The sequence below is a fragment of the Corapipo altera genome, unplaced genomic scaffold, assembly GCF_003945725.1.
Source record: "Corapipo altera isolate COAL_440 unplaced genomic scaffold, ASM394572v1 78, whole genome shotgun sequence".
Classification (NCBI taxonomy): Eukaryota; Metazoa; Chordata; class Aves; order Passeriformes; family Pipridae; genus Corapipo; species Corapipo altera.
In genome coordinates, this window is record NW_020884904.1 from 4,049,110 (window position 1) to 4,061,676 (window position 12,567).

Genomic DNA, 12,567 nt, shown 5'->3' on the forward strand with positions numbered 1-12,567 from the left:
TAGCCCCGCCGCAGCGCCGCTCCAAACTCGCGTCCCGGGGCAGCGCCGGGGCTGCCCCCGCGTCGGCAGCGCCCCGGTGGGTGCCCGGCCCGGCGCCTCGCCCGCCCCGGGGCCGCGCGGCGGCGGCTGGAGGGGGAGCGCCCCAAGGAGCCGGAGCGGCGGCGGCGGCGGCCGCCCTCGGCGCCCGGGACAATGGTGCTGGACAAGGAGGACGGTAGGTGGGAGCGGGGCGCGGGGCTCGCCGGTCCCTCCCGGGCGCCCCGGCGGCGGGAGACGGCGGGGAGGGAGGGAGGGACGAGCGGAGGGAAGGAAGGAAGGAGCGGGGGCCGGGGGGAGCTGCCCCGCGCCGCTGCAGGGCGCTGCTGCCCGGCCTGTCCCGCACCGCTCCGCTCACAAAGGGGTCCCGGGGACGCCCGGAACGGCGCCCCCTCAGCGCCGCCGGGTCGCTGCCCGCGGTGTGCAGGCCGGGCGGGGCGGGGCGGCGGTGACCGCGCTGGGGACACGGCGGCGCTGGCCCCGGCCCCGGTGCGGGCTGCGGCCGGCGGGGCAGTGCCTGACACCCGCAGCCCCGTCACTGGGCCGCCATCGGCCCCGGTGGCCTCAGCGGGTGTCCCCGCCGGGCCAACTCCGGTGGCACCCGAGGCCGCGGTGCCGAAATGCCGCCCCGCGCTCCCGCTGCGGGCAGGGCGGCCCTGCGCGCTCGTGTAAATTGCCATAGAACGTCCCTGTGTCGGGCTGGCGGGGGGCTTTAACTCGGAAAAGTGGATGCCAGGCTGAAGAGACAAGTGGGAGATGCTTTCCTCTTTCCTTCGCTTTTTTTTTTTTTTTTCTCCCCCTCTTCCTCTTTTCCTTTCCCCCTCCCCTTTTCTTTTGATCTGGAGTTTCTGCCTCAGAACGGTGAGAGCCCGCCCGCCGCGACACCGCCGAGTCGGACGGGGCACGAAGAGCAATGCCGGGCTGGCTTGGGCGATCGGCTGTGTGGGAGGGGGCCGGAGCGCTGACAACGAGAAGGTTAAATGCTCGCTGCCCCAGAGAGGTGCGTGGGGAGGGAGTCTCGCTGCACGCTCGTCACATGCCTCTGGGCCGAGAATCCCTCTCCCAGCGTCTTTTTTTTTTTTTTTTTTCCCCTCCGATTTCTTGAAGCCCTCTGAAGTAAACTGATGTAGTGTTATTAATGGGGTCTATAATGCTCCAGTCGAAAGCGCGTGTGTTGGAGAAGAGGGAATGAACTTATCTAACTGGTCAGCGAGAGAGAAGAGTAGAAAGACTTTTCTCATTCCTCACCCCCTGTGCACTAAGGCAAAAGGGTTAAGTAATGACTGAGGAATTAAGCAAGGGTAATTTCTTACTAGAATTTGGAACAAGGTTTGTGTTTCTCTCCGACCTCACTTTTGGCGATGACCTGCATTGCAAGAGTCCCCTGAATTTTGCTCGACTGTTGGAGGAAAAGGGAGGAAGGGCTCTTAACATCTCTATTAATACCCCTTAATAATAATAATAACTGGATGATGTCTTCATCCCGGTGATTCTCTGTCATGGGGTGCCTGCCAACCTGTGTCTGTTTCCGTGTGATTGACGGGCTAACAGCAGGATGCTGCCTCCATCGCAGAGGCGAGAGGCACAGGTGAGCTGAGAGGAAAAACTGAGATCTGAAGAGGGTTTCATAATGGGGATATTTGGGCTCTTTCAAGTGTCGCAGACATACTCATTAAACACAAGGAGCTCGGGGCCAGAGTGATGATGGTGTAAGGAAATGAAACTAGAACCGTTGATTATCCAGACAGTTCTCAACAGCCTCCTTCCAGGAGATTTCATGAGCGGCTGTATAAAAGGGAATAATGCTGGCGATTGTAGAGGTACACAGGAAATTAGGGCGGGGTGCACTTAAAAAGGAGTAAAGTAGGGAAACAAACCCCTGATGAGAGGGATGTGGAGATCAGGGCAACAAGGTGCAGTAATGCCTAGGAATCTCCAGTGCTGTTGATGGAGTAGTTATGCTCCAGGAGAGATTATGCTCACTTTTAAAGGTGCACTGGAGAAACGGGGGCAGGACGTGAGCCTGAGAGAAGAAACTTTTTTTATGAAGAGGTTATTTTACCTTTGTACATTTCTTTCTGCCTGATTCAAATGGACTCCACTTGCCCGCTCATCTGTGAATGTTAAAAGGGGATGCTGGACCTGCGTAGGTTACAAATGGACTAAAATGGAAGCTTTTGCTAACTAAACCAATACCTTTTGAAATCAAGCTTGAATGAGCTTGTTAATAAAAACGGGTCTGTTTTACTCCCATAAATGGCTCCTTTTTTTCTTTTTTTTTACCCTTTTTTCCCAGAGGCCGGTCTGATTTCTACCATCTAAAAATCCTGGCGTTGTGGCTAGTATCCAATTCTCCCCTTGATTTAAGAGGCCTCGCCATGTAGGGTTTTTCTTTGAGGGGTGTTCTTCTTTTGAGGTCTCTGGCAGCAGTGGGCATATTCATAGTTATTACTGTGTGGAGAAGACAGGATTTCAGGATTACCTCTCCCAGAGGTCCTGGTGCATCACAGGGGGGACACTTGCTGCCTTGTAGGTAGAGGTGGCGATGTGCCCCTTGCTTTTGCATCCCTGATGGCTACTTGGCAAGCTGGTCCATGGCCTGAGAGAGAGCTGCCCCTTCTTCCAGCTCCAGGCCAGGGCTGTGGCGCTGCCTTAGGGGTGTGTGCCAGCCCCAGTGCGACACCAGCATCGCCCTTGCAGTCCAATAACTGCTACACGGCTTTGTGAGTGAAAAGCTTCCTTGGCAAGCACGTTCCGTGGTGCTGAGAGGTAGTAGAGGCACAATAATACTTTTCTGCGGTTTTTACAAATATCGTTGAGGATGAAGGGGCATGCTGAAAAAAATAACAACAATAATAATGTTTCTGACTTGATGTGTTGTGGCATTGCGTCGAGTTATGTCAGGGAGGTAACAGCGTTTTGTGTGTTTGAAGTGACATAATATAACTTGACTGATGCAACGTGACTTGATATTAGAAAATACGGGTTTACAGTGGAACTTCAGCAGATATCTTCCCAAAACAAATGTTAGGAACCGAGAGAAGAGAGACGAGAGGGGTGGAGGAGAGAAAGTTTGAGAGTGAAGAACTTCAAGGCTTGCATTTTAGTCAGTTCCACTGTGTAAATCAGTGCAGAATTTGCTGTGGGCAAGCCAACATACACACCGTGCAGCGCATTTATAAATTTCAAGATAATGAGAGTTAAGATATTTCTCAAACACATAAATGTTTTGATTGCAAAGACCAGATTTCTGCTTAAAAAAGTAAACTGACATCAGGTATCATGATTAATTCCAACAGATTGTGTTAATTGTAGTTGACTTTAATTTCTGTACAAATGTGGTGGGGGTTAGAAAACTTTTTTTTAATTGTTGGTGTGTGAAATGAGTTAGCAGATAAAGTGTTTAAAAAAAAAAAATCTGTTTGCTAAGGGAGTAATCCAGCCTCTATGACATGATGGAGCAGTAAAGGAATAAAATGTACATTGATCCTGTACCACGTATTTTTGCCTGAGTGCGTTATGTCTGCTGGTTTGCTCTGCCACAGAAGTCACCTGCGACAGACAACGGCTAACTTCATTTTCATCAAAACCTTGCCTTTCTTGTAGTTACCAAATAGTGTAAGTTAAAATGTACCATATATTTTCGGGTAAGTTTGTCCCTTTTGAAGGTGATAGGGTGGAAAAGTACAGAAACACGTGTGGAACATTTTTGGAGGTCACCATTTTCTAGTGGAGACCAATAGTATATCGAAAGTATTAAACTACCTCAAATCTAGAAAAGTCTGCATTTTTGTTAGTTTTTGCATGGATGCTTTTAGCTATTAGACTTTAATCTTTGTGATAAAATCCTCCTCCTTTTTAGCTTGTGACACTTCCTAAAAGAAAGTGATTATTTATGGTGGTTGCACTCTTACTCTAAAATACATATTCAACACTTACAAACAAGTATCACTAGGAAACAGGAGTTGTTGGAAGCACTAGATGAAAACAGTTCAATGTAAAACGTTACGTTTAACATCAAATATTCTCAAGGACTGTTAGGATTAAGTATTGTGAATGAAGGGGGAAGGAAAAGCCACTTCAGCTGGGGATAAGGAATCTAATTAAAAATCGGTATTAAGGATATATAACTTGAGCCCGCTCTCATGCTCTTTAGAGGACCAGTGTATCAGTTGTAAAGGGGAGGAAGAAGTATCATTAAAGCAGAAATCAAATGTTTTCTCAGATTAAAAGACCATGATGAGTGAAATGGTGCTGTCGATCTCATAGTAAAGCGTCTGATCCCGCAATCCTTACGAGAGCCATCGGAGACAACAGATGACTTGTCTGAAAAAGGATTGAGAGTTGTGAGAGAAAGGATAAAAGACACGGGCCCCCAACTTGTCACTTTATATTTGGGCCCTGATGGCATTTCTGTAAAGTGGAGCAAACCTGAAAGGGTTTGTACCACATTTGATTAGGTAAATTCATTTTAATATCGACCTAGTGAAAATGGAACTGTATTCTCTGGAGTATTCCCTGAAACTGATACCTACATGTGAAAACAAACCCAAAATGTTTGTACAGAAAATTAGTATCAAGTTTTAGGTCACCAGAGATGCGTGAAATCTAGCTGGGAGAGCGGCAGGGCTGGTGTAATGCAGCCCGGGTCGGGTCGCCGGCATCAGCTGCGGAGAGTTCTGAGCCTCTGACCTGCCAGAGCTACTGGCTGGTTTCAGACAAAATCCGCGCTCTTAGGGGAGCAGATCCGGAGTGTGGCCGTGCTCTGGACTCAGGCAGTCCCGGGGACAAAGCGCGGCGCGGGCTGAGAGGCGGGCGGTGCGGGTCCCCCCCGACCCGCGGCACCTGGGCGGGTCCGGGCGGGCTGCAGGTGGTGCTGCTGAGCCGGGAAGCCGCGCTCTGCCAGGAAAAACCCTGGCAGGAGGACGAGAGGGGGCCCTGGGAAACGCGTGCATTTATTCATAGCAAGTGTGCAAGGCTCACCAATCGAGAGGCAGAGGCAGCAGTAGTCAGGCTTAGGTATTCTGCCGTCTCTGGATATAATTTTAGATTTAGATTCTGCTTAAATCCAAAGGGAAAACACTTTATAAGGCTGAAAGCTGTGTAGTTGCAACAGCCAGGGTTATGAGCTATCAAAGGCAATTACATTAAAATAGATTATACTGCGTAAATTGAGCCATTTAGAAGGTGAGAACCAAAGAAACAGCTCTGATCCCCCTTCTTTCTAAATTGCAGTTTTAGTTCCTTGCAATTCTGAGGCACAAAAGTAGGTGAGACTGCTTTTGTATCTGCAAAGTGCTTTATTTCTGAGTGTAATTCTAACTGAGTGCAATCTAGGTTAAAAGCTGGACAACTGGGTAATTAGAGCTCACTTGCTGCTAAAGGACGATCAGCTGTACCGTAGCTCATTTGTGTTCCCAGAGACTTGTTCTCCTCTCCCCTGAGCGGAGGCTGCTGGAGAAGGAGCATCTGTCCTCGGACTTTTCTTGGTTGCGGAGATGATGGTGCTGGACAAGGAGGACGGTAGGTGGGCTGAGATTGTGTAAGCCTGTGCTTGGTGTCTTCCGTGTGCTGCTAATGTAGAAATAAATAGTTTTGAAACAGATGTGCGCTGTGCATATCAGAGTGCTCTGCTTTCAGCTTCTGATGTTTTTCTCTTGTGTAGGTAAAAGCATGCTTGCTTTTTATATTTATTTTTTTTTATCTCTTCTCTGACATGATCAAACCAGTCAAGAAGGGTTTACCCCAGGCTCTGTTTGCTGAAGGACATAGCAGAAACAGCTTGATTATTTTTTTTAATATCTATTTTGAATTTTCTTTCTGAAAGTTCCTGTAATATATCCATTTTAGCCTGTTTATTTTAACAGCTTTTATTGTAAATCTAATTTTGAGATTTTCTTTCTTTTTCATTGCATGTCATTTGGGTCTCTTTAATGTGCGCCTTCAATATCTATTTCTCACAGCTTTTCTTCATAGCTATAAACATTATGACAATAAGCTAATAAGCTGCTCTGGCAAAAAAAAAAAAAGGCATTGGTTTATTCTAAGAATTTACTCCCTTCTCTTGATGGCAGAAGTGTAGGTTCATTTGGGAGGTAATTTCATGAATGAAGCTGAAGGAGAGCTTGACTTATTTTAGGACTTCGCATATACTTATTTTTTTAAGGCTGACTAGTCCTTTTCAAGGATGCTTAAAGGGTACAAACTGATGTAAAGGATAACAGACAGTTAGTAGCCTCAATGACCCCGTGCCATCTTTTACACCTTACTCATGAGGGTGTGCAACTTAACTGCTCAGTCACCAGTAGTTTCTGGGATGAACGTGGTAAGTCTAATCACAACTTTTTAATGAGTTTTTTTCTAAGGCTGCTTTGTGGCTTAGGTCTTCCTTCACAGTCTGTACACTGAAAGCAAAGATTAAAACTGAGGCAGAGCAGAACGCTTCTGTAGCCATCCACATGGGCTTCCATCGAGGGGGCTTCCATCGAGGATGCTGCCTCTTGCCAAAGACCTTGGCAGCACTTTGAGTATAGAAAGTGGGAACTGCATTTTAGCTTTTAACCCCCATTTGTAACTATTATCTCATAATTTCATTTCACCTTTATAAACAGATGAAGCATGCTCTGTAGTGGATTCTTTTAAAATTTATTTCAGAACTTTCTTTAAGTGTTAAAAAAAGAGTCGTAGGCAGTTGTCATTTGAAAGTAGAAGAAATTGCTGAATATTTGTAAGACTGTAGACAGGAGACAGCTTTTCACGGGGAGCAAAAGAGCTTGGAGAAATTGGAAGTTGAGCATTTTGGCAGTAGCATTGATTTTACTTGAATATGTGTATTGCTTTCTAAAATATTTATGAGAAAAATAACTTGTAATTCAAAGTCACTTACTTTCCTGTGTCAGGGTGGTGCTAATCGTGTTTTGTGACTAGTACTGAAAGCTGCCCAAAGCTAATAAGTTGGACTGATATGATTTTTATTCACAACCCATATCTGAACTGAATTAGTGCTGTCCTGGAGAATAATTTGGAAAGAAGGCTTGACTACTGAAAGACCAAAAGTTTCTCTTCTCTCTCTCCTCTCCTTGCCTCCCAAAAAAGGGTGAGGGGGGAATATTACCTGATATTTTAGACATAGCGCTTTGAGGGTTTTGTGTCATTAAAAATGTGATTTATAAAATTATCAATCTAGTGTATTCATGCACATAGAATTTGAATCTAGTTTCTTGGATGGGATATGAGATTTTGTTTCATTCTGATGTGAAGCATTTGGCACAATGACAAAATATGGACTTTTCACTAAGATTTTACACTTTTAAAATATGAGATCAAGCAGAATACATCATTATCAGTGCCCACTTTTATGCAGATTCAATTGGATTTTGACTGAGAGTTGACCAATGTTAGATCAAAGTCTGTGTATGAGTTGTCTTGCCCTTCTGAATTTATTCCACTCTAATTAAGCTGGCATCCCAAAACTGGGAAATAATCTTATTTGGGGGGGAAAAAAATAAATCACTGGCTTTATTTCTGTTAAAATCTCATAAGTTCCTTTGTTAACACAGTAGAGCTTTAAAAAAGGGGAAGTAGATGTGGAGCATCTGTTACACATCTTCTAGATCAGCTTTGCAGTTGACTGGATAAAAGACCCACTAAGTGGTTGAGTATTGCTTATGCTGGGAAAACAAATGAAGCTAACGGGGTTTCAAAGGCTTTGAAGCAGTGTCACTCTCAGAGGTGTTCAGTTGTTTTCTTTGGCAATATAAGTTGAAGCCAGCTAGTTTACTTTATTAGAGGCATAAGGCTACTCTTGTAACCTTCCTCTGACTAAGATGAATTTGGCTGACTGACCTTATTTCTTTCTGGACCACACGTGTTGTGCTGGGTTAGCGGTTTTTGGGGGGGACTTTTTTCCCCTTGTTAGGACTCATCTCTTTTAAAGGACAGCAGCATTTCCCATATTTTGTTAAATCTTCCTTTTCAATTTGTGTTTCCCCATGGAACTGTGTTCTGCTATGATGGAGCAATGCAAATCAACTAGAATAGCCCAAATTAATTCTTCACATTGGCGGCAGTGTGATTGCCTGCATGGAATCAATAATGCATCATAGAGGGATCAAATTTTGGAGTATAATGTGTGAATAATGCTTGACACAAAACAAAAATTCAGTCATCATAATAGCAATTAGGAAAAAGCTGCAGCTTATCCCAGCTGTAATCTCTGCTAACAATGAAGCACAGCCTGGTAATCAGCATGTATGGTATGAAATGCACTAATAGAAATCACGGCTCTTTGTTATGTGTGGTGGGGGTGAAAGTTTCCTTTCAGCTAACTTGTGCTGTGTTAACTAGACAGAGTATCCTTCAACCAAATTGTGGAGTGTGTGTGCACTTGTAAAAGCACTGATCAGCTGTGTGTTCATCCTGGTGTTTGCATAGACAGTAGCACCCCAAATCATGGATCCTTTGTGTTTTCCAGCAGAACTCTGTTTAAATAGATCCCAAGAGTAGGCCAAGTAAATAATATATCAGAGCACTCCATTAAACGTGTACCTGTATGCAAACCTTGGGTTTTATTTAAAAAAAAATTCATAGTTTCTTTAAAAATGAAAAGAAAAATACGGATACTCATTGGTTGTGGGCATTGAGGTTAGAGAATGGGTCTTAGGTTGATGGGAGGTATTTAGGGCAATGAATATTAGGTAATTTGAAACTGGATTAGTAGGAGCAGTTGGGTTCCCTGTTGTGTAAGAGCCCATCTTACCCCGCACAAAAGGAAAAAAAAAAAAGCAGCATTTGGAATCAGAAAAGCAGTGAAATTGATTGTATAATGGCAGTCACAGGAATGCTGCCACAGTGCCCTAGCCAGGACAGCAGAGCTGTGGGTTGGCTTCTCAAATGAGTATGCCAGCTGCCACATGGAAGTACCTACAGATAGGTGGATGGATATGGAGAGAGATCGGTCTCCACCAACACAGGTCCAAGCAGTCCTTTTCTGTCAGTAAAAATCATTATACACACAAAAATAAGGCACGTACAAATTGTGCCGTGTAGGCACAAGAGCTGTTCTACGTGCTGCTGGGATCTTTTGTTTCTTTTAGTGTACCTTTTTCAGGTGTACCTATTGAGGAATCACACAGAGACAGAAAAGGGGAAATGGCAGGGTGGCTTTTCTGCACATGACATGGAATTTCATTTTTCTTTTGCCTAATATCCCTGAAGCTCTCTCTCTCTTTTTTTTTTCTTTATATCTCCTTTTCCCCTCTACCTCAGACCTTCTGCGTGGTCCACTGCTGTCTAGCTTACCATGTATAAAGAATGACTATACGTCTTCCCAGACATCAGCTTATTCAAAGAATGATTGATAAAGGTCACCAAAGACCTTATTTTTGCCTACTTAGCTGGGTTATCCATTGGATTTTTGAGGGCTTGATTTTGATGCACGTGGTCATAGTGCAATTTTGGAGGTTTGGTCTGGCTTTAGTTCATGACACAATGTTCTTTTGTGACTCAAATATACAGGAGTGGATTAATATATTCATGAAGAGGAGATAGGAAGTTGTCAAAGTTGTCAAAGCAGTAATCTGAATAAAACCGGAGCACATTTGGCAGCAGAATAAACCACGAATCTCTGTCTGGCCAGAAAAGACCAAAAAAAATTTGGACCGTTTCTCCAAAGCTGACTAAATGTGGAGATAAGGTAATCTTCCTAGAGGTGCTCTCTGCCCCTGAAGCGGCAAATACCACAAAGTGTGATGGAACCACAGGATAGTAAAGTAATTGCCTATACCTTTCCAAGAAATACAGGGTACTGCAGTTGGAACACTGATAACCCAGATATCCATTTAATAAAATCTCATCCTATGGGCAGAAGAGTGAAAGGAGTTAGCAGGTCTACGAGTAGCAAACTGCTTTGTATAGAAGTATTCCTGCTGGGCAATCAAATACTTCCTAGTGTTTGTTCAGGACTAGATAGCTGAAAGATCTGGGCTGGCATCTGTATAGGGTGTCATCATACTTCATTCCCAGATGCTGTTGACACATGATAATTGTCTGGTTGACATAACAAGCATTAAAACAATGTAGGGTCCTTTTTCAGCTTGGTAATAGGGCAAAAGAAGAAACTTGTCCTTGGAAATTACTTTGCTCTAATTTTGGTTTAATACAGTAGGAAGTATACTTGATACCCTGGCAGCAGAACATAATTTGTCTTCTTTGGAGTTAGTGTTAAATTTTATTATCTTTAATAGATACAACATGAACATGTCAGCCTGTTTGTCATAGCCATTCCAAAAATGCTCTCTTATGGTAGAATCTTCAGAAAAATTCCTTTTAAGAGCAGTGCATTATTAATAAAGTAATCCATTAGGTCTGGTGATAAAGGGTCACAGCAGAGTCTGAAATACGTTTCTTAAATGGTTAAGAAATTTATCATGGTTGGAGGATTAATTGATTTCATTTGGAGGCTTTCTTAAGGTTTTCAGGCGTTGTGTTTAGAGATGGTTTTATTCTCTTTGGAAATGTGCTTGCTGCTCAAAGTTTTGCTTCGCTGTCATTAGCATGAACTATTACATTTCTGCTAAAGGCAAACTGTTCTTTTAGTATTATGACTGATTGCATCTGTGAGGAGTCCTACTTAGGTAAAGAATATGAAAGTTTATGGCAAATAAGATATTTTACTTGAAATCAATTCAAAATCAGAATAATGGCATCAAGCATTAAGTGTTGCAGTAGAATAATAAAAAAGGCACTGCAGATGCTGCTAAATGCTGAACTATAAAACTCTAATGGGTCTACATCTTTTTAAAAATTGGACAGAATTGTCATAATTTGGAACACATAGACATTGTTTTAAACCGTATAGAAATCACTGCCCCCAACTTCAATAATGTGCGTAACTGTTGCCAGGGGATGATTTATTCAGTGAATGTCGCTCCTATTCATTGAAGACTTGGGGGTGGAGGGAAGGGCGTTTTAAAAATGAAAGTTGTTCACTATTAGATTAACATAATTAAACCTATAGATGGTCTGAGAACAATTCACCACAGCTACTGTTTTTCAGTTCTCAGTGTGTAAGTGTGTGTTTTCCCTGCCTTCCAATGGGATGACTCCCAAGCCCAAGTTTTCAAGCGCGATGTGGGGTGCTATCTGTGCAAACAGATTCTCAGCTCTCTGGTGAATGTTCTTGCAAACTACTTCCTACTCACACTGTGTATCAAAGGAGATAATGGATGCTCTTGTCCAAATTTAGAGGGTTTTTTTAAATTGCATTGAACATTTTTGAATTCTTTACGCCAACGTTCAGAGCTCCTTGCATGCTAATCAAACTCTGAAAGGGTGATTTGGGCAGGGAAAGTACTATTTGCCTTCTTTTTAAACTATTTATATCAACAGTTCTAGTTTCTCTTAAAAAAAAAAAAGTGGATGATTGTTGCATATTCATGACTGAACCGCAGAGAACTTGGACCAGAATTAAACAATTAACCCTCTCGCCAATGTAAACATCCATTTGAGTAGAAGCCAGGGATGTTCCTACTTGGTTTATTATGGATCTGAGATATAGAAATGTATTCTGGAGGGCTGTGTTTCTAATAAATAAAAAGGCATAATGAGAATGTAACTGGGAAGGAAGACAAAAGCAGCCATGCTTTAAATTGTTAATGATGGTGCCAGTGGCTGCAGCTTTACCACAGCTGTTTAAATTGATCAGCTAGTGAAAATGCTTTGTTTTGGCATTTTCCCTGCATGTGCAACTCTTTCGAGGGGACTTCTGGAAGCTTTTCAGAAGGGAAGCATGATCTTTTTTAAAACTAAGCTTAGAGCATCAGAGTTTCCAGTATTTTGAAATCCAGTATTTAAGGATGCAGTTCAGTTTTTCTTTTGTAAAAAGTTTTTGGCTCATGAGCTGTTATTTCCCCTAGACTTCCTTTACCACTTTTTTCTTTCTTTTTTTTTTTTTAATTTTTTTCTTTCCCCTCCACAAATGCTGCAAATTGCTCACTACCCATAAAAGCTGAGGCAACAGCATACTTTCTAGCTGTCCTTTTTTCCCCATCTCTATTTTACTGGTGCTGCTAAGCTTGATCAGAAGAGCAGAAAGGGGCTATGTCGATTTGCTATGCATCTTTTGGTCAAGCATCCAGTGTGAAATTGTTCTGTAAAATGTACTTTTTCAGAGGGAACTTGCTACTAATTTATTTCCCGGTTGGCTCTACCTTGCAGCTGATGTGGGTTAACCAATATCTCTTTATTGCTTGTATGCTTTCCCTCTGTTCCAGAGAAATGGGTATGTGTTTCAAAAGGATGAAGTCTCTTCAAGGCAAGTAGGTAGGAGAAGACTGGGCTTTCTGTATGTTGGCAAGTGACATGGTAGTCCTCCAGCAGAGGACTGGCTTGAGCCAGTGAGCCTTGGTGTGTTTTACAGAACACCTCCTGCCTTGGCTTCCCCCCTGAAAGAGCTCGTGAGCAGATCTACCTGGGACTCTTCATGGCAGGTGACTCGTGGGTAGGCCATGCCTTGAAGAACCTGGTTTCTGC

At 43.6% G+C, this 12,567-nt stretch overlaps 1 protein-coding gene across 2 annotated transcripts in view; it reads left to right on the forward strand.

Annotated features, from left to right (window-relative positions):
* The first annotated feature begins 139 nt into the window (after positions 1–139).
* LMO1 (LIM domain only 1) overlaps positions 140–12,567 on the forward strand; it is a 94,126-nt gene continuing 81,698 nt past the window's right edge. The window contains exons 1-2 of one of the 2 annotated variants that reach the window (XM_027651227.1): positions 140–214; positions 5,458–5,559. In XM_027651227.1, the coding sequence (XP_027507028.1) occupies positions 5,535–5,559 (25 nt within the window). In that variant the 5' untranslated portion in view covers positions 140–214; positions 5,458–5,534. Of the gene's footprint in view, positions 215–917; positions 1,037–5,457; positions 5,560–12,567 lie in introns of those variants that run through there. The other variant, XM_027651226.1, reaches the window with a different exon arrangement.